At 39.8% G+C, this 22,444-nt stretch overlaps 2 protein-coding genes across 4 annotated transcripts; one reads left to right on the top strand and one right to left on the bottom strand.

The window, feature by feature from the left end:
- Positions 1 to 556: 556 nt before the first annotated feature.
- Positions 557 to 15,508, bottom strand: cdc123 (cell division cycle 123 homolog (S. cerevisiae)). Of its 3 annotated transcripts, none has more exons than XM_088348064.1 (14): positions 15,376 to 15,508; positions 15,037 to 15,121; positions 14,775 to 14,846; positions 14,628 to 14,688; positions 11,178 to 11,210; positions 10,993 to 11,088; positions 10,810 to 10,916; positions 10,626 to 10,677; positions 10,460 to 10,535; positions 9,519 to 9,641; positions 8,149 to 8,177; positions 7,978 to 8,082; positions 7,779 to 7,916; positions 557 to 813 (listed from the first exon to the last, which is right to left on the bottom strand). In XM_088348064.1, exons 2-14 carry the CDS (start codon positions 15,108 to 15,110, stop codon positions 766 to 768), a joined length of 1,014 nt encoding a protein of 337 aa, XP_088204190.1. In that variant the 5' UTR covers positions 15,111 to 15,121; positions 15,376 to 15,508; the 3' UTR covers positions 557 to 765. The 3 variants fall into 3 exon arrangements, with proteins under 3 accessions (XP_088204190.1, XP_088204189.1, XP_088204191.1); XM_088348063.1 differs by lacking the exon at positions 557 to 813 and adding an exon at positions 6,549 to 6,750; XM_088348065.1 differs by lacking the exon at positions 557 to 813 and adding an exon at positions 6,773 to 7,561.
- Positions 15,509 to 15,591: 83 nt separating this feature from the next.
- On the top strand, positions 15,592 to 22,183 carry nudt5 (nudix (nucleoside diphosphate linked moiety X)-type motif 5). The gene is made up of 9 exons (XM_088348067.1): positions 15,592 to 15,819; positions 16,753 to 16,820; positions 16,886 to 16,938; positions 16,995 to 17,102; positions 17,347 to 17,442; positions 18,201 to 18,302; positions 18,517 to 18,525; positions 18,622 to 18,675; positions 21,266 to 22,183. The coding sequence occupies exons 1-9, from the start codon at positions 15,763 to 15,765 to the stop codon at positions 21,373 to 21,375; spliced, it is 657 nt and encodes a 218-aa protein (XP_088204193.1). The 5' UTR covers positions 15,592 to 15,762; the 3' UTR covers positions 21,376 to 22,183.
- Positions 22,184 to 22,444: the final 261 nt, after the last annotated feature.

The following is a 22,444-nucleotide window of genomic DNA, read 5'->3' as shown; positions in this document are numbered from 1 at the left end:
TTAAGCGGTGTTTGGGTAATTCTTTATTTTCAATATAGTGGTAGAAATCATATGAACTGAAATCAGGGAGGCTGGACAAATTGGTTAGGTGTGTGAATATGTCAGGAGAACGACGGTATGGGTAGGTAGCTGGCCATGCTAATGCTATCCTCAGTTCCTCTAAAATACTTTGTGCTTTCCGACAAGGTGAGCAGACTTATCCGATTGCTGCACAATATTCGTTTGACTGGTCATTGCCAAAGGTGTTGAACTATATAGCTATTTTGGGTGTTGTTTAGGTCTGTTTACTGGTCTCACCCACGGGCGTCATGTTTAGTGCGGTTTACTGCTATCTGTCGTGGCCTCCGCACGTGGTTAGGTGACGTGTGTGTGCAAAGGGTCAATAGAGCATGGTTCTCCAACCTTTCTGAAGAGCTAGCTTTTTTTTGCAGATTAGTGCGAAAGGTCAAATATGTATTCATAAAATAATGTTAATGCCAGGTTGTTACAAAGTTATTTTCTTGGATCTCTTAACCACTAGGGTCATAGGTGCCCCATTTCAGAAAGACAGGCAAACAAATGTTTTACCAGGTTGTAATTATTAGAGGTTAGAAAAGCCTCAGTCAACCATTATACATCATGCCAGGTGGAAATCAAATTTCCCCCCCAAAAAATCAAAATGACCTAGGATATATTTTCAGAACTAGTCCGTGGGATACCCAGGTGATCTTAGGGGGCTATCAGGGGCCCCGTTAGAGACCCCTGATTTAGAGTAACTTTTGAACTTTACTGAGGAGCTTCCCCATCGTCTTCATCCTCTTGATGGCTTTTCTGCTGCAGGGTTAAAAAAAAAAGAAAAAGAAAAGAAAGAAAACTTTAGTGTTGCATTACCAATGACTAAACATTGTTAAACTAAAATATATATATAATATATATATATACTGTACATGCAGCAAATTACATTATCTCCTATACAGTATCTCCTAAAACGCATTATACCTTTATTAGCTATAAGATAAAAGACAGCAGAGCTGCGAAAATTTGAAAATCGTATTCCAGAAAGCATAGAGATTTTTTTCAGGTCTGAAAATTGTTTTGCTGGTATGATTTAAGAGTAAAATTTTTAGGTTGAAAGTGGTTTTATGACAATGTTATCACAGTAAACTATGGAGGATTCTTAGTATTTGGTAATTCTGCCATCCTCTTCATCCTCTTGTTGGTTATAAAATAGGATATTCAAGAGACGCCAAATATTAAATCATAAAATAAAGATTTTTTCAATTCCTAGTAGCATTTAAGAGCACAATTTTGAGGTTGAAAGTGGTCCTTAGACAATTTTATCACTTGAAAAAGTACAGCGACCATTCACAACTTTATTGTACAAATTTGGTATCCATATCAGTTTGATATCTTTATGTAAAAATCCAAATTTTAAAAACAAAAAATGAATGTTGCTTGTTTTAGGATGTTTTCATAGAAAATGAGACTTGAGTAATTTAGTTATAAAGTAGGGGAGTTCAGAGCTGCCAAAAATCGCAAACAACAAAATAGTGATCATTGATAACTTTAATGTATAAATTTGGTATAAAGCTTTTTTTTAACAACCAACATATTTGTAAAAATCAAAAATTTCAATACAGAAAATAGATACTACGTGACTTTTTTCTCTACTAGTTTTCATAAAAAAGGTGTATTTAATAAATTTTCTATAAACACGAGTAGTAACTCTTAGCTCCGTCATCCTCTTTATCTTTTCCTATATAACTTCATTAGTTATAAAATAGACAAGTCTATAGTACTTATTATGCATTTGTCAAACAATTTTTTTCACTGGTTTGATTTAAATTTGGGTGAAGTTGGTAATTAAGGGATTTGTGCCCTTAAACAAGGTAACTATACTTTTTAGGCTATTTCCTAATCACAAACACGCTTTTCTAACACTGACTTTTTGAAATCTCAATATAATCAGCAGTCTTGATTCACATGCATGTTGGGACACAAGAGTTAGCAGAGCTGCTGCTGTTTACTCCACTCTAAAGTTATTCTTCCTGCTTCAATGGCCCCGGCCCCGGTCGTTTATTCTATTAGTAGGCGTGGGGTCGGTAGCGTCAGAGAAGCGGGAGAGTGAAGCTCTGCTGCATCTGAGCCTAACATAGATTTACATGTTTTAAATAAAAATGTCATTTGATATATGTTAAATTCCAAGGAAGAAGGGGGCCATTGTTTTAAATGAAAATAATTTTACTTAATTCAGCAAAATATTAAATGAAATGATCTGCATTTATATAGCCATTTTAGTTGGTATGACATTCTCATGTCCAACATGGCGGCGCGTGTTTACGTTGCGGCTAGTTGCTATCCTGCTACTTAATATTGTTCTCCTGCTTTCTTTTTTGGACACATGCGTGGCCAATAAGACTTATAGTCAGGAGGAACTTATTCAATTGGGTAGGCGTCTAAATTTTGACTTTTCGGGCACTTTTTATACCACCCATGATATCCCGAACGAGTTTCAAAGGGACTCGGGTTCTCCGTGGCTACCCACTCTACCTAAGAAAAGACGGCGCAAAGACAAAGCAGAAGCGGGGCTGTCGTGCAGGGGAGCGTGTGAAGTCGAAGGAGCAAGAAGGACATGAAGATGTGTCTAATCCAACCATTATTTCTTCATCGATCTTGCGGGTCAACCGACGCCTGAACCCCAACACACCCGAACGGCGCCATCTTGTGACGATCTATACAAAGACTACAGCCAAGTTAAATCATTCAGCAAAGCTAGAATGTGGTCTTTTAAATGTTAGATCGCTCGCTCCTAAAGCTTTACTTGTTGATAATATTATTCGCGATTATAAACTTAACTGTATCGGTCTCTGTGAAACTTGGTTACGCCCGGACCAGTTTTTACCGCTAAATCACGCTTCTCCTCAAGACTACGTGAGTAGCCATGTAGCATGCACGTTGAAGAAGGGTGGCGGTGTCGCGCTAATTTCTGATAAAACGCTCAATTTACTCCTCGTACCTCTAATAATTACAAGGCGTTCGAGGCTCTTGTTATGCGGTCCTCTCTATTGTCAATTTATGTAGTAACTATCGCGCACCAGGGCCATACACAGCTTTCTTGGACGAATTCGCTGAACTTTTGTCTGAACTAGTAACCTATGCAGAAAAAAATTATAATCATGGGGGACTTTAACATTCATATGAACTCCCCACTCAATTCACTCACCGTTTCGGTCTCTAATTGATACATTTGGTTTTAACCAACTCGTTGATTTGCCAACTCATAAAGTTGGAAACACGCTAGATTTGGTCCTGACTCGAGGAGTTTCAACCTCAAACATGACGGTGTTACCGTGTACTACAGTTATCTTGGATCATTATTTAGTTACATTTGAGGTACTAGCTAAAAGTAGTACTAAAAAAGCTGAAGGGTTTAGTGGACGCAATATAAGCTGGCACACTTTCTGAGCTCTTCGATCGTCTTCCAGGAGCAGTTACGTCCTTTCCTTCATACAAAGGCTCTATCGACTCACTCATGAATGAGTTTAATGCTACCCTGGCTAGTGTCCTGGATTCAGTAGCGCCCATACGGCTTAAATCACGACCTAAAAGACGCACGCCTTGGTTTAATGATGAAACTAGATCCCTTAAACAAGAATGCAGGAAATCTGAAAGAAAATGGCGCGCTTCCAAGCTTGAGGTTTTCCATCATACCTGGTGTGAAAGTCTGTTGAAGTATAAAGCGGCCCTTGCCTCTGCAAAATCAGCCTACCTTTCGAAGGTGATTGCGTCACAAAAGAACAATCCCAAAGTCCTTTTCGACACTGTAGCATCGCTTACAAGGCATCAGACTATCCCAGATCGTTCCACTCATTCAGTCCATGACTTAATGGTCTTCTTAACTAAGAAGATTCAATGCATACAGGAAGAAATTGCTAAAGACAGTATTAATACAACACATACTAAAGCGCTGAAATCTATAGATGCACGACATGGAGGCTGTCCAGGGAATTTGTCCCGTTTTAGTGAACTGTCATTCGATAATCTTAAACAGATGGTGAATACGGCCAAACCGACGACTTGCCAGTTCGACCCGCTTCCAGGTTCACTTATTAAAGGTCTTTTTGGCGTCCTTGCACCTTCAGTTCTAAATATTATAAACATATCACTCTCCTCAGGTGTAGTTCCAGCGGCTTTTAAGGCCGCCGTTATTAAACCCACACTGAAACGACCAAACCTTGATCCAGAAAGCTTATGTAATTATAGACCTGTGTCAAACCTACCATTTCTTTCTAAAGTACTTGAAAAAGTAGTGGCACGGAAGCTGAATGATTTCATATCCGAGAACAATCTTTTTGAATCAATGCAATCAGGATTCAGGGCTAACCACTCTACTGAGACAGCTCTGATTAAGGTAACCAATGATCTCCTACGGGCAATGGACTCTGGCGCTTCATCACTTTTGCTGCTGCTGGACCTTAGTGCTGCTTTTGACACAGTGGACCATAATATCTTACTAGAATGGTTGGAAAAATTCAGATTCAGATCTACTTTATTGTCATTCTAGTACACGTGTATACAGAACGAAATGTCGATACATCTGACCCGCACAGTTTCCTTGAATGTACAGATATAAATAAAATGTTGTATTGAGTTGGGAGTATTGAGTACTAATAATATACTAAATAATTTATGGCTATGTATAGTATTTTACAGTAGTGCAAAGAGTGCAAGAGGAGCAGCTAACCAGATGTGCAAAATGGGCAGTCAGGTAAACAGTAACAATAACACTGTAGTACGATAGTGCAGAGGGGAATAGATGTGCAAGGAGTGGCTAGCTATAAAGAACTGCCAGTAGTGCAAAAAAAGTCAAACAAAACCAACAGATGTACAGATTGGCAGCAGTTTAGATTTACTATGTGTTTGATTGACCATTTAACAGTCTAATGGCCAGGGGGACAAGACTGTTGTGGAACCTGGTGGTCCTGCACCGCACACTGCAGTACCTCTACCAGCTCGGTAGCCTAAATGGTAGGGTGCCCGCTCTGAGACTGGGAGGTCGCTGGTTCAAGCCTCGGCCGAGTCATACCTAAGACTTACAACATTGGTACTCATTGCCTCCCTGCTTGGCGCTCAGCATTAAGGGTTGGAATTAGGGGGTTTGGTCACCTAATGACTAAAATGGCTGCGCCCTGTTTGGCTGCGGCTGCATCGGCTCGCTACAGTTTAACTGTACGGGTCAGGTGTATCGACATTTTGTTCTGTGTGCATTGTTACAAAGAATGACAATAAAAGTAAATTCTATTCTTCTTCTTCTTCTTCTTCTCTTCCCAAAGGCTAGCAGAGTGAACAGTCCATGATGGGGGTGAGAGAGGTCCCTGATAATGTCTTGGCTTGGGATAGGCAGCGCTTCTGGCCAATGTCCTGAATGGAGTGGAGAGAAGTCCCGATGATTTTCTCTGCTGTCCTCGTCACCCTCCTCACACTACCCCAGTCAGAAGCGCTGCAGCCTCCACACCACACAGAGATACAGCTGGTCAGGATACTCTCTATGGTGCCCCTGTAGAATGTGATGAGGGAGGGTGGGGGCAGGTGGGCTCTCCTCATCTTCCGCAGGAAGTACAGGCGCTGCTGTGCCCTCTTCACCAGTGATGCAGTGTTCACGGACCAGGTGAGTTTGTTTGTGATGTGCACCCCTAGGAACTTGATGCTGCTGACAACCTCCACAGCCTTGTTGTTGATGAGAAGTGGGGCATGGTTGGGCTGGTTTTTCCTGAAGTCGATAATGATCTCTTTAGTTTTGTCAACATTCAGGACCAGGCTGTTGTCCCTGCACCAGCCCACCAACTGCTCCACCTCCTCTCTGTAGGCCAGGTCGTTGTCGTCCCTGATGAGGCCCACCATTGTTGTGTCGTCCGCAAACTTCACGATGTGGTTTGTGGCTGACCTAGGGACGCAGTCGTGTGTCATCAGGGTGAACAGCAAGGGGCTCAGGACACAGCCTTGGGGAGAGCCCGTGCTGAGGGTGGATTGGTCTCTCAGGAAACGTCCTCTTATGGTTCAGATCCTACCTCTCAGATAAGACGCACTGTGTTAAATATGGCGAAATGACATCTGAGCCCTTTAGTGTTACCTGTGGTGTTCCGCAGGGTTCAGTGCTTGGCCCCCTTCTTTTCAGCATCTACATGCTTCCATTAGGTGATATTATTCACAAGTATAATATCAGTTTCCATTGCTACGCAGATGACACTCAACTATATCTCCCGATGGAGGAATCTGCCACACTAAACTGTGCAAATTTGGAGGCCTATACAAATAAAAATGACTTGACTATTTTCAGGTCAAGACTTCCCAAAGCGCTTAAATAGGACAGGGGTGGATTTTGCCTTCATTGTAATTGATATACAGACGCTCTCCTACTTACGAACATTTGAGTTACGAATAACGGTACATATGAACATTTTTTTCGAGATGTTGAAAAATATTGGGACATAGCTCTAAGTTACATTTTGTATTGTGTGCAAATTTTTCTGACACAGTGAACTTTATTAAGCATATTATTTTATCAAATGTTTATTTTATTTTTTTTAGTACTAAACAATACAGGTTACTTATACAAGCCTTAAACAAACTTATATAAACCTTAAACATACATTCCATCCAAAATACAGTATAGCACTGAAGAAATTCACGAACACGTTCAACTTACGATCGTCCGGAATGTATCTCGTTCGTAAGTAAGGCAGCGTCTGCAGTTGTATCCTGCACTATGTTCTGTTGGACAAAATACAGTGGGAAGAGATTTGGGAGGGAGTTATGTGTTGGGTGGTTGTGACGGTCTGTGTGTGCTACTGTGATGGACTGACAGCTACACCAGCCTAACAGTGGACAGGCGCGGCCTCTGTAAACAAACTGGAAAGTATAGCGACTGCTAGCTTTTAGCGACTCGTTACATTGAAAATAAATTCCTTAATTAAATCGGACTCTGAGGAAAGTCAGAAAAGTGCAACGAAATGGTGATCACCAGCGGGTGCTCCATAGATTATTATCAGGTTTCACAAGCTAATGGGGCGAGTCGGAGAGAAGGCAAGAGCGGTGCTGGTGGCCCGGAGTGCCGCTAACAACTAGGCAAACAACTCTACAAAGCCACCACTGCGGACCCTGTACTTTGCCATTGTCAGGTCCATTAGCCATAAAACGGATGACAAGGGGCTACAATTTGTGGGAAACCGCTACATTCGGAACAGTTTTATTTTGATCACCGTGGGGATCTGGCTCATTTTGAGGACACAAGATGCTAAGCGTGCATCTAGCCGGCAGCTCTCTAAATTGATGCCTTACACTGAAAGGAGAAGCCCTCCAATCTTAATTTACTTCTGTATATAGACAATAAAACCATTCATTTAAATGCAATTTTGTGTTGTGTGTTCTTATTTGTAGATCTATAATTGTTATTTTGTTACAGTTGTATACTCTCAGTAGGTAATGACGTCATCTTGAGGTAAGTTTAACACTTTGATGGCTTTTATGAAGGTGGACACTACTACGGATTTTACTTTTTGCAGGTGGTGCTGGTCTCCATTAACTGAAAAACAAGGGATATCTGATATAAACAAATGCATATTTATATAATTGTTGATGTGTCTTTATTAAATATTTAAAACAACATTTACAAAGTTTTTTTGAACCAGTAGGACGTAAAAAATTGTGCACAATATCCCTATCAAGCTGATTAAAAATGTCATATGTCCAACAATGTTTAGTGTGCTTTTCTTTAGACATTTTTCTACTAATCCACTCACCAGTTTGAGGAAGTCAATAAGTTTGTAAGCATCCTCTCCGCTGGAGAGGTCCACAAAGTCCCGCGGCATTCGGTAGCTCAGGCAAGGACTGGGCTGCACGGTGATCTCACTAGTGGTGTAGCGGAAGGCAGGCCCGTCCTGCAAAACACTTCAGGTTTGTAAAATCCTTGCCATTTTGGCGTGAGCGCTCTCGGTTTACCTGCTGCGGGGCAATTTGCTCGCTGGATGTCAATTCCTCCCAATTGAACAGAAGAGAGTCAGTGACCTTGCCAAATGGGTTCAGATCTATGAGCCACAACCTTCCCTTGCAAACCAAGAAAAACTGTCAGTCTCTTTTTGTCTGACCTCATCACAAATATGTCACATTTACCTGGTTATCCCTGTACACATCCAGCACAACTGCAAAACAGCCACACGTGTCAATATCCCATTAACTATTGACCCTTTGCACGTGACATGAGCCAGAAGTATGAGCGCGATGACGGAGAACAAAAGCAACTGAGAGAACGAAAGTTGAATAAGCAGTTAAGTTGAAACAAATATCAATAACAACATAAACACGACTTTACGATGGTGATTCCATGCTGTGCGAACAGGTAGGGTTCTAAGCCCAAAATGACATTTTATCATATCCCTTTAGATAACCACAGAAGCGGCGTTGAATATCTGCATTCAATCAGAGGGACTGGCAGCCCTCAAAGTAATCCATGATTTGCAGCGAGCATTTTTTACAAGGTACGTTTTATGTATTTCCGAGCAATTTCATGTTAAGTAGGTACGGGTCACGTCAAATACACTCAACATAGCAACCACTAAGTTGCTATTGCTTCTGTAGTCGAGTGTGTCTGGCGTCTGCTGTGGATACATGCATTGTCCTTTTCAAAATGACCATAAATGATAAACAATTTGAGCAGTTTTCAGTTACAGTTGATATTTAGTGGCACCCTGGATAAAACATATTAGCATACACACAGGGCAGCACGGCGGCGCAGTGGTTAGTGCGTGTGCAGCACAGTTCTAAGTTCTTGGGAACCTCCTGCGTGGGTCCAAATCCAGCTACCGGACTTCCTGTGCGGAGTTTGTATGTTCTCCCCGTGTTTGCGTGGGTTTCCTCCCACATTCCAAAGACATGCATTTCAGGTGGATTGGCCAGTCCAAATTGTCCCTAGGTGTGAATGAGCAAGCAAGTTGTCTGTCCCTGTGTGCCCTGCAATTGGCTGGCAACCAGTTCAGGGTTTTTATCTTCCTGGGGAGGGACCACAGAAAATAATAAAGAACTGTCGTAACCCAACCAGTCACGAAAAACTGGTAAACATCCAGACTTTTATAAGCTATTAGATTAGCACTGGTGTATGGGGATACTTCATTTACAATAAAGTGGTACAAATTGTGTGGATAGAAGTCAGGCATATTGGACGATTTGGTTAGATGTGTGAATATGTCAGGAGAAAAGACAGTTTGGGTTGGAAGCTAGCCTTGCTATCCAGAGGTTCTCAAAATGCTGTAGCGCTTTTTGTGTCTTCCAAGAAGGTGGCTCATCCAATCCATCAACTGCCTAATATTTGTTTGACTAGTCATTAACAATGGTGTAGTAGTTTTTTGTTGTTGTTGTTGTCTTCGATTTACTGGCCTCACCCACAGGGAGTACTGTTTACTATGGTTAACTGCCCTCCGCCATGGTGTTGTCATGTGTGTGCAAAGGGTCAATATAAATGAATGAGACAAGAAATATAAACTTACAGTCCTCATCCAAAAAGTTGTACTGGATGTGCTGTTTGAAAAAATGGTGGATTGATTGAACGATGGAGTCCTCCTGCTTCAGGACGTGCGGATAATACTGAGTGTAGTCCCTTTGGCTTATTGCTGAAAAAAATTGGAAAAAAAAAAAAATCCAATGGTTTTTGGCACTTTGTACGAAGGCAAGAGAATGCTGTAAGCCTTGCTACTTTGTGCTTCATACGTGTAAGCCTCAGTGCGTAGCAGGTTGAAAAAAAAATGCAATCAATTATAACCGATCTCTCGCCCAAGCAGGGGCCAGAAAAGCGCGATTTTGCCGTGACTGACGTTTTTTCCCCTCCTCTGGCCACCAAAACGTGGACTGTACTCATGCAGCTGGAATCCATCATCTCCTATCCCATACTGCTGCTAGTGCAGACCGGCAAAAGGCCTTTATGTGGGAAGATGTGCTGTTCTGGCCCGCCTACAATAAAATGTACAGTTGTGACTGCAATTTGTTATCCCCGGTCAACTATTGCTGAGAGCAAGGGCCGGCAGAGTGCATTTTGTCTCCGGTTTAGACTACTGAAGTGATATCAGGGCCAGCCTATACTAAGTACACTGTTTTGGCCGCAATCCATTATTCCTAGTTGACTATTTCTGAGTGAAGAAGTCAAGAGAGGCTCTGTTTCTCCCTTCTTTCTGACTCAAATGAACATAACCCGTGCAGCCGCGATCCATTATTTCTGACCACCTAATAGCGAATTGTGGGGTTTGTGGTCCCCATTATTTACAGTAAACTAGTGATTAAAGTGAACGTGTCCTATACTGCCACCTATTGGGCTGAATTATTGGGGTATTTTTAGGAAATCTATTTTCTTGTCCTGAAATGTAGAACTTTTATGTAAATGAAGAATGTCTCAGCCGACCATTCAAAATGAAAAATGCATGCAAACTGGTCCTACCAATCAGTTTGTTCTCTTTAACAAAGCAGCGAAATTCTCCACCAGGGCTTAGCTCGCTCCATTTTCTCAGAACCAGCTGAGGAGAAAAGAGAATATATTACATATTTTAAAAAAATAAAAATAAACACAAACTTTGTTCAAGCATACTGTACTGCTTTTTTAATACCTCAAAATTTATGACAGGATCAGGGGAATCATGGTCATTGCAGTGTAGGAATCTGTATATATGAGAATTAGGAATTAAAAATAAACATTGAAAAGTTGAACTTCCAAGCAAAATGTAGGAATGAGAGCTCAGGGACAAATGCATACATCTGTCAGAAAAGCTTAGTAGTAGATGAAAAACTTACGGCTGAGTAAGGTCATGAGTGATGAAGTCAGAGCTTTTAAAGAGGAGAAATATTTCGCTTAGACTCTCACACTGAAGAGAGCTGTTCAGAGCAATCCAGTTGGCATCCTAAAATTCAAAAAATAAAACTTTTTAGGATACAAAGAGCATTTCATCGTCAAAAAAAATCTAATTTTGATTTTACCCTTGGAGCACTCCAGTTGAGTTTAGGAAAAACACAACCACCCAAAGCATTAATTGCCTCAAGCACTTTGGCTTTGAATTCTGGGAACTCTGGAGCCTAACAGACAGGAGACACACAAACAAGGATGTAGTTGTGCATTCTTCCATCATAGAAAAAGCAGTGCTAATTAAGTTTTAGTTGATTACTGTGACTGTGGTGGTTGTTTCATCATCTGACCACTGTAAAAGAAAGAAAATGATACAAATATGCAATATTAAAACATAGTTTAATACACACGTGCAAGAAATATTTGGTTCTATAATCTATAATTCTATTAAAAGTTAAATAAAATCTATCAAATTTAAATCCAATTTAAACTTCTATATCAAAATGTATATGTACATTTCGATGTGTAAGTGTGTGTGTGTTTATTTGTATGTGTCTTAGAGGCTCAATAACGGCTGAACTGCTGTTCCTTAAAATTTACACAGTTGTACTTTAGGCTTCATGGAGTGTTTTAGTTAGGTCTTGTGTCAGGGCACACCAACAAATACCAACAAAATTGATAAACATGTGGAAACCCAAGGTCCCACCCTACAAGGCAGGAAGTACTGAGTGGGTTGACACACCCTTTCCTATTGGGCGAGGTTGTGAAACATCGTTACCTCCCTGTAATCAATTGGCTCCTATGATTGATTACAACTGAGGCCAATCTGCTAATTGCCAAGCAAGCTGTATTTAAGGAGAGGTGCCCAGAGAGAAAATATTTGTAAAAATAAGGAGGGCAACCTAAGAAATGGCAAAGCATGAGGGATGGAGAGTCCAGAGGGCAAAACATGTATGGGATTCAATGCGATGCAAAGGTTGATGGTGAATACAGGAGAGAGGAGACTGTGTTGTCACGTTTAAGGATTGGACACACTTCCTTAAACAAAACAATAAAACTAATGGGGAAACGTGACATTGGATTGTGTGAGGACTGTCAAAGGGACGAGTCGGTGGAGCATGTATTAATGAACTGCATAAAGTACGATGTGGTGGAAGAAGAAATAATGACATTTTCAATGAAATGATTGCTGGGCTTCAACTGAGGATTCTTTTACATTTTCTGGGTAATGCAGGACTTAACAGGATTTAAGTAGGGAAATGTTGACGAGGGTGTGGTAATAGGGCAGAGGTGGCTAACCCGGTCCTGGAGAGCGACGTCCTGCATGTTTTGGAGGTTACTGTGCTCCAATTCAGGTGATTCCAATAATCTGGATTGTTATCAAGCTGTCAAAAAGCCTGAAAATTGGTATCACCTGTGTTGGAGTAGAGAAACTTCCAAAACATGAAGGACGTGCGGCTCTCCAGGACTGGGTTCGCCACCCCTTTAATAGGGGGTGGTAAGAGATGGATGCAAACTGCCATTAAACCCCAAGAAGAGATCACCAAGCTAAGGAAATGAGAGCACCAGCCACTCCAAAACTTTGGGGTGAGCGGTCAGTGGCTGAAACTTATTTGGGAAAGTAAAAAGAGGGATTCAGTTTTGTTTAGAGTGAAGAGATGTCAGGAATGGACAGAACCCTGACTTTTCAAGCAGCACTGGAAAGCAGCCCTGATTTGATTTCAACTGTTGGCTTTCTTTGTCACCTATCACAGGAAGCCTATCTCTGATCAGGGATAAAACCTTTGTTGGTTTGGATGTCATCCGTTTTCTTGAACAGTTTTGTAGTAGTCAATAAACCTTCTTTTGTTCAAATCTGGAAAGCTGTCTTTGTTGTGTTTTCAAGTTTAAAACCTGGCTTTGATTACCCGGGTTGCAGCATAGTGTTCAAACCCCGCTGGAGATCCATGCGGCCATGTGCCTCTTTGGCACTTTCAAGTGGCTTTCTGGTGCTTTTTCAACAAACCACTGCCCCAACAACCTTGCGAAGGGAGGATGCCAGGCCATTCTCGTAGCTATTAGTGAATTACATTTACCGTATTTTCAGCACTGTAAGGCGCACCGGGTTATAGGGCGCACCCCCAAAAAATGTTTTTTGGTCCTATATTTTCCATACATAAGGCGCACCGGATTATAAGGCGCTACAATGGGAACGTCGACAAAACAGTCAGATAGTTCAGTCAAACTTATTACCCCCTTAACATTCCGAAAGCTTGCAAAGAAGCAAATACGTGTCTCAGACATGTACGGAAACAGTGTCTGTATGATGTCACCAATCACTCAAATGCATCGTTCCAAATATCATTCAGAAGGTTAAAGTCTTGGGATTCAAAAAATGCCAAACATTTCTTAGTTTGCATTTTATTTTTGGCTGGCAACTGTGTGGACAGCAAAGTAAGAATTTTATTGTGGAGGGAAACTGGGTTCTTTACCGTGCATATGACAATAAACACTTTGAATTGAATATAGTTTAAAAATAGACTCATCATAGAAACATCAAGATCGTTCTAAAACAAGACACCGAGAAAATATAAAGCCGCATAGCTCAACTAAGTTCTCTTGCAGCCATCACGTTCAATAATGATACGTAACCATGGTCTTCTTACAACCGTGAGTGTAGTAAATCCAGGAGAGTAAAATATTTACAAATACAGAATAGTAAAAAATGTTTCCTCTATGCCGTAGTGCAACCCAACGTGTGATTCACGTTCATCTGTGAATTTCCCTTCGGGGATGAACAAAGTATCTATCTATCTATCTATCTATCTTTTTTGGTTAATTGCAGGCTTTGTTTCGCCCCTCTAGCCTATGCGAGCCTGTAAATGATCAAAAAGATCCGCCCCCTTTACCTCCGACTAACTTTAGCCAATAGTGACTGATTCAAATGATGATTGACACATTGGTTAGGAAATGAAACGCCGGTATATAAATCCCAGCATACACAGCGGACTACTTCGCCTTCGGGGAAAAATCTAGTCGGCAGCTGCTTGCCTTAGTTGCAAGACTTTGAGACTTAATATTGATCCATAAATAAGGCGCACTGCATTATAAGGCGCATGGTCAGCTTTTGAAAAAAAAAAAAGGCTTTTAGGTGCGCCTTATAGTGCGGAAATTATGGTACCAAAGGTTGTCCAAGGTGATGAGATAATCTGGTGTAAATGTTTTTTCTTTTAATAGATTGTGTGCCTTTGGATTAATCTGATTAGCTGAACATGCTAGAAAGCTTTTGGAAATTGACTGCTCCTCTGTTACTTATAGGGAATGGTTTGATAAGCATTTTTAAATTAACATATGATATTACCAAGAATGGGGTAAAACTAGGCTCATTATCTAAAAATGTCAACGTAGTGAACAATTACATTGAGACTTGACGAAGCACTCGATTATAAACATGTAAAAAAAAAACATAATGGGGAAAAGAGATTTTAAGGATAAATATGCAAATATTTACAAGGTAAGGACTGTCCTATATTGGATGAGCATTAGAACAAAAGTGCAATGACATTAGCAGCAAAATACTTCCTAAAACATAGCCTAGAAATTAAATGAAAACACAAACGTATGTAAAAAAAAAAAAACTACATTTCTTTAGTCTTGGTGTGCTTGTTTAGGGTGGTGAGAGCCCTTGGGAAGAAACTGTATCCAAGCCTACTGGTCCTTGTTTTAAGGGACCTGTCTGCCAGTGGGCATTAGGTAAAATAATTGATAAAATCAAAACTTTCCCCATCACCTGAATGTCTTCCTCAGCATCCAAATCGGTGTTAATGCGGCTCTCTTGCGCAATGTGGTCACTTGAAAAGGTGAAACATAGCACAAATCAGTGAAATCGTGGCCAAAAAAGATAATTCGAGCGACGTTATTGTATGGAACTTCATACCCCCCAGAGACTACCAGTGTCCCATCGTCCAGTAGGTAGTCTATCACATTTTGAGGCAGTGGAAGAATCAGGCTGAAAAAAAACAAATCAAATTCATAACATATAATTAATTAAGAGAGAGTCTAAAAAGTAAGGTGGAAGCAAGATGTCACAATAACAATGAACATAGTTATTTAAGATGATGTCTATAACCAATGTTGTCTAATGCAATAGTAATAATACACATAAATAAAGCATTTTCCATGAATAATAGTCTCGTTACCTTTTAATTGTGTGCTTCTTAAATAGCGGATACCAAATGGAAAATTGACAGTGGGCGACTTGCTCCTTCTTCATGCTGCAATTTCCTGTAACAGAAGTGTCCGCCGGTCAATACCTTCCGAACGTTCCCTCAATTCGTTTTCTGTTCCAGTGATGAACACAAATCAAGAGGTGTTTTTTTCGTCGACAAATTTTACATGACCATTGTTATCATCAAATTTCTGGTAAATTAATATACTCAAGAAAAAAAATAATTTAGTGATGAAAATTGTCTAGTGATTTTTAGTCGAATCCATTAACCTTATTTGTGAGGTGCTTTTAGAAAAAAAAAAACAGTTACGTTTTTTTTTCCTTTTCTTTGTTTTTTTTTCTCCTCAATTGTGTCATCTAAAAAGAGAAACAGCGCTGCTTATTTTTTTTTGTTTGGACAAATAATTTAATGCGACGAGATATGTGTTTAAGCGTCGGGTGGCGCTTACGGTACCCGGAAGTACTAACAGTGAGCGCTCCTACGTCATTCCCTTCTTCGGATCCGTCGGTGTGGTTTCACGTGAGTCAAGTTTACACTTTTGCCAATTCACATGACTGTTTAAAGTTCACCACTGAGACGCTAACTCCGTGTGTTGCTGCTCTGGGATATTAGTATAGCTCTACGCAAACACACATTTATCTTGATCTTAACTACGAAATGGTGGCCTGAGTAGATTATTTCATTTCAGGAAAAACAATGAATCACACTGCCGATTCCGAGAAGACCACCGCGCCACACGTCGTGAAAGAAGAGGTTTGAGTATTTTCTCAGAAAGTATTAATGGTCTTCCATGCAAAGTTTGAATGAGCAATCACAATACGTTTGATCATTCAGGAGATGTTTGGTGTATATCTATTTTTGTGACTTGCAGTGAGTTTTGTGAGGCAGTCAGATTCACAAATTAATTTGATTGGCAGAGCAGGAGAGCAATTTGTAAACCTTAGCATACAAACAAATTGTATATTGTCTAAACTTATAGATGAAGTCATTGTGCTATACCTTATTTTTTAAATAAAAGCTTTTATTGATAAGCAATGCTCCATTATGAAAAATATACTGGAGGTCTTGGCTCCTCATTCGCTTTGTTAATACGATCACCAAGTCTTTAGTTTGCGACTGAGGTGTGCGCCAAATCAGAATCTTTGGTTTCACTATCGCCCTTTCCCATTAAGCTAGAGAATTGCGTACCTTAATCACCATTTGATGGCACTCGGTATAGTCGTACGTGACATACTAATTGTATTAATAATAATCATTTATGTGAAAATTGAACAATTTTGCAAAAGAAAATGTAAAAAAGTGAAGTCAAGTCATGTTTATTTGTACAGTATAGCCATTAATCACAAAAAGTCTCAAAGGGCTGCAAATACTTGAACACCAAATAAATATAAGTATTTAATTTATTGTTAAATTTATATATATTAGTATGTTGCCTCACCTGTCTCCTCTGACTGCACATCACTGATATACATATAATAGTAATATACACATTTATACATATTATATTGTATTATATATATATATATATATATATATATATATATATATCCCAGCATACACAGCGGACTACTTCGCCTTCGGGGAAAAATCTAGTCGGGGGCTGCTTGCCTTAGTTGCAAGACTATATATATATTGAATATGTATATATATATATATATATATATATATATATTGAATTTGTTACAGCTCCTGGCATCAGGAAGATGGGTGAAGCTGGAAAAGACCACTTATGTGGACCCTGCAGGAAACACAAGGTATAAGAAATTATTAATACTGTATTTATTCACGCTATGACCTCATGTTGTTCTTACTCGACCAGGATATGGGAGACTGTGAGAAGGACAACAAGGCAAACCAACACGGATGCAGATGGTATTATAGGCTCATGCATTTGGAAATTCCTCTTATTAAACAATTCATCCCTGTAGGTGTTGGTATCATTGCGCTGCTAAAGAGAACGCTGCATAAAGACTGTGTGGTGATGGTGAAACAGTTTCGTCCACCGATGGGATGCTTTACTCTGGAGTTTCCTGCAGGTGAGGACATCTTTCAAAAATAGATGCTATATAATGTTAAAAGTGGTTGACCTAAACAGAACAGTTGTAAATAAAGGATTAATTTGTCTTAAACATTTATTATTGTCTTATTTTTATCTTTGGACTGTTTTATAACATGTTTATCCTGGATTGCAACACCTCATTCCCTTGTTAACAATGTACTCTACATTTATATTAATGCCAGTAAAGACAATTGTATTCAAAATTTCCTTTTTCGGCATAGGTTTGATCGATGAAGGTGAGAGTGCTGCAATGGCGGCGCTGAGGGAGCTAAAGGAAGAAACGGGCTACAAAGGCGAAGTGGTTGGAGTGACACCAGGTTTGTTTGCTTATTTACACTCGAAAGGGTGAACTTTTTTTGCACCCCGGAAACAAAATATATTCAAGGTTAGTACAGGTTATTTAAAATCCTTGAAAAGGCTTCAATTTTAACATTGCGTTTTCAAGGTCACTATAATACTTGACTGATGGGTAAACTGCTTAACATTTTTTAAATTTTCTTTGCAGTCTGACTTGACAAACCATGCACTGCAGAAAGATAAAAATAAATAAAAATGCCAGCTTTAAAAATTATGCCGACAAGAAACCCGAGATTGCAGTGCTTTGTTTGGCGTTGTCATGTGAAGCGTCATTGCCTCCTACAGGTGCATTGGTAAAGGTGCATTTGAACAGATAAATCACACCCACTCCCTGGATTCGGCGAGGTTGCAGTTTTAATAAAGGATGACTCAAAAAGAAAAATACTAACCCTGTTAAAAATGTGCAAATAATTTAGGCACAGCATGCTACAAAGTGTGCACAAAGGACTTTACTCTCAAAATAATTTACACATATGTATTGTGAAGAACCACAAATATATTCGCGATTCACTCAAGATCTAAAAATCACAGGTTTTGATAATTACACATGCAAAATTAAAAATCACATATGTAAATACAAATATATCTGTGGCTCTGCAAAATACATTATTCACACCAGATTTTTTGTTGTATTGGTGCTGGAAATAAATAAAAATTGGTTCTTGAATTACACCATGAAAGAAGGTGTACAAACCCTCACTATTGTCTTTCAACGTAGTGACTTGCCTGGATCCTGGCTTGTCCAATTGCACGACCCAGATCGTCATGGTCAACATCAACGGAGATGAAATGGAGAACATCAACCCGACACAACAGCTCGGTGAGGGAATATGAGACTTGCATGATTTCCACTCATTTGGAAAACATATCGCCATGTGACACTTAGTAATGCAGTTCACGTGATGTCAGAGTTTTTCAATTATAAAGCGTAGTTTGGACAAAACAACAATATGATGTCTGAAGGTTATGTCACTTTTAAAAAAATACTGATAAAATGGAATAAACTATTTTTCTTTTCTTTTTGTTTTCTTCAGGTGATGGAGGTAAGTTGAGCCTGTTGCATGAAAAGAAAATTCAAAGAAATGGGATAAATAAGGCCCTCTTATAAATGTTATTGGTTTCCTTTTTCTTTTTTGCAGAATTTGTGGAAGTTCTCCTTTTGCCTCTTGATGAATTTCAAGGGAAAATAGATGGTAAGATTTTTAAAGTTGTTTAGTTTGAATTCACTTTAAAGGTGGGGTGTGTCATTTGAGGTGTCCTTAGAAAGTTGAAAGTATGATATTTTCTCCATTACGTGTTAACAATGCGCAATTGATTTCAAACAGCCCTTACTTTTTTTCCCACCGTGCCTATCTACTTTTATCCTATTTTTAACAAAGCTGTTCTGGCCACGGAACACATTAGGAAAGAGAAGTAGTGGGTAGTTCCTTTATGCTCGTCACCACAGATTTTTGTTAGTGAAGCATGAAAATTGTGAAAGTAAGAAAAGGTATTTTCAAGAGTCCAAACATCAACCCAAACCCCCCCAAAAAAGAAGAAAAAAGGAGACATTATTCAAGCGCATTTAAGAAATTCAATTCCTTGCACCCGCAACATGAGCTAACCAGAGGCTGCAATAATGACAGAAACCATAAGATGGCATCAGTAAGTTAAAACGTTCCAGATTCCTTTTAAAAGGACTGCGTATATTATTAAGCTCCTCCTAGTGCTAAAGAAAGACTTGATTTGTTAAAGAAAAACAATATTGATTTAAGAAATAAGCAAAGATACATGAACTATCATATAAACATTCATTTTATATGAATACTGGTAGGGAAAGAATTCTGTATTAACTGTACATAACATGAGGTTCACTGAAAGGGAGTTGACCTGATTGTCTACCATCTTGCTGCTAAGGATATTCCTAAAAATCAAAAACTCTGGAATGCTGAGCAAAAAAAAAATGAGATGCTGAATTTTGTGGTTTGGCCACTTTTTTTTTTAATTACTTTTGACTTATTTTACAGCATGTCGCAGAGTAAATTCACCCTAACATTTCTGCAAATATTTCATTATAATGTTTAATAGAACATCACTGAAGAAACATCGCTTTGACACAATAAAAATAAGTATGTAAACAAAGCATTTCAGGTGAATTGGCCGGTCCAAATTGTTCCTAGGTGTGAATGAGCGAATGAGTTGTCTGTCCCTGTGTGCCCTGCGATTGGCTGGCAACCAGTTCAGGGTGTCCCCTGCCCACTGCCCGGAGATGGCTGGGATGGGCTCCAGCCCCCCCGCGACCCTAATGAGGATAAGCGGTACGGCTAATGAGATGAGATGTAAACAAAGGCCATGGCTTATTGGACAGATATCATCTGGTCTGATGAGACAAATATTCATTTATTTGGCTCAGATGGTTTGAAGCATGTGTGGCAGCAACCAGGTGAGGAGTATAAACATGTTTGTGTCATGCCTAAAGTCAAGCATGGTGTTGGGAATGTCATAGTTTGGGGCTGCCTGATTGCAAATGGAATTGGGCAGGTGCATTTCATGAAAGGAAGGATGTACTTTGAAAAACTGGAGAAGAGAGTGATTCCATCCCTCCAGAAACTGGGTAGGAGGGCAGTGTTCCAGCGTGACAACTACCCAAAGCTAACTTCTAAGATGACTATGGCTTTTCTAATAGGGGATGTACTCTAGATCTAAATCCAATCGAACATCTTTGCGGCATACTCAAGTGGAAGGTGGAGAAGCACAAGAGCTTGAATATCTCCCAGCTCTGTCATGTTGCCATGGAGAAGTAAGAGAACATTCCAGTGGCAATTTGTGAGGCGCGGGTGAAATCCATAGACAGGAGGATTAAAGTGGTTCTGCATAATCCTAATGGCCATGCAAAATATTGAACATCTGGAACTTATACTTAAAGATTTACTCACCTTTGTGACACACTGTATATTTGAGGTAAAAAGAGACCAGAAATCTGCGAATGGCCACATAAAATAGTTGACACTGCAACGCAACACATACGTGTTTAAAATTAGAACAATATTGAAACCTTGTAGTGCAGGAAGTGTCCAACCTTTTCAGAAATCAAGCCAGATTTGGTAAGATGAAAATGTGTGAGGGCCAACTCTTCAGTCTGGCATTCTTTGAACAGTTTCAAAAAAATTCACCCTCCCTAAAAGGTTTGTAGTGCTTGGCGATCAGCGACGTGACCTCATAGCTCGCTTTTGTAGCATTTACGGTTGACTTTCGTGAATGAGTGCTGCTGTGCTGTTAAAACAGCTTCCAGTAGCTTCACCTTTTCACAGCGTTTGTTTCCAGTTAGTTTTTTGTAGTCAGCACGTTTTGTCTGGGAGGGCCACTTGATATTATCTTCTTTAAAAACAGGAAGTGTCTCTGCAAACTAAGCGGACACATTTGTTTCGGATTTTGGTGAAAAAATACTTCAATTTCCACTTGTCCGGGAAGCAACCGCCCTTCACAAGCAACTTCCTTTATTTAGTTTACAGTCGCTATGTCGGTAATGGGGTGGGCTAAAATTCTCACAAAGGCAAGATGGCCAAAGGGCTACTGCCATCATCTGGTGAAATGGGGATAGTTTTTTCTTCTTTTGTACAAATTAATTTTATTCTGTGGTCAACATTACTGGTGGACCAAATGCTATTGATTGACTTTGGGCATGCCCTGTTGTAGTGGAAAGGTGCCATTTGAGTCTTCTGTGGCGGCGTCAAATACTCTTCCCTTTTCATTTCTTCCAGGAAGATTGTTTGACAAGCATTTGGTCTTTTTATTAATCTACAGAGCTGCTGAAGAAAGAAGAAATCGTGGTGGATGCCAAGGTTTACATTTTCGCCATGGGGATGGCGCAGGCTTTTTTCAAGCCAAAGGAAGTCCCTGTGCTCAAACAGTGAAACAACAGGGATGAAAACAGTATTACAAGGAGGCGAGCGCTGAAGACTATTTTGGATGTGATGTGCAATTATCCAAAGTGGCATTCCAAGTTCAACCAGGCCTACAAATATGGTGTCATTGTTCGGATTTTGTCAGTTTTAACTGCATAGTTAGATCATAGGAATTATTGTAATGTAATGTGTAGGTTTTTTCTTTCCAAACAACATCTTAGTACCTATCAAATTCATGATTTGTGGCGGTAATGCATTCCTTAACATGGACTAACATATTTAACTCAGTAGGAATTGTATGTCATATGTGGTTGAGGCCTCTTTGGTGAAAGCCTTTTGAGGTTTTGCTTTTGTGGCTCTTTTTTCCAGAATATAATGGCTAATTTAGTGTTTTGTGTTTTTAATGGGAATGGTAATCATGTTCATTTATCAATTGCGATTTACATGGTTTCACTGCGTCTGTTTGACTCCTGTATTATTCAAAGGACAGTTAATGTTGAGTGAACATGTATGTCCCTTGACTCCCTTACACTGGACGTCTTTTTGAACTTGGAATAATCTGTTCTACTATTGTAGTCATTATTTAGTTCAAAAATTGACATTTAAAATGTTTCTTTCAACTTTTAACTTCTCAACCAAACGGACACATCTTTTGGACAAGACCCTGATGCCTTTTTTAACCCCTGTATCCAGTTTTTGTTAGGTGTGACTTTTCCATTTTGATAATGTACTTGAAACGTTGAATCGGCTGATCTATCAATCAATGTGTTACTAACTTTGTTGGCACGATATTCTCTAATAAAAATCTAGAACATTTGAGGGAGTCAATGTTAAATCAAACATCCGAAGCAAGCGGACAAATACGGTGTCATCCATCCATCCATTGTCTTCCGCTTATCCGAGGTCGGGTCGCGGGGGCAGCAGCTTTAAAAGGGAAGCCCAGACGTCCCTATCCCCAGCCACCTCCTCCAGCTCATCCAACGAGACCCCGAGGCATTCCCAAGCCAGCCGAGAGACATATGCCCAATCCCATTCCTCTCACTTGGCCCTAGGAACCCTCCAGTGAGGTCCCTCCATA

The sequence above is a fragment of the Urocampus carinirostris genome, chromosome 11 (assembly GCF_059441175.1).
Source record: "Urocampus carinirostris isolate Australia breed hairy pipefish chromosome 11, RoL_Ucar_1.0, whole genome shotgun sequence".
Taxonomy (NCBI): domain Eukaryota; kingdom Metazoa; phylum Chordata; class Actinopteri; order Syngnathiformes; family Syngnathidae; genus Urocampus; species Urocampus carinirostris.
Note: the sequence above shows the minus strand (reverse complement) of the source record. Positions and strands in the feature narration are given on the sequence as shown.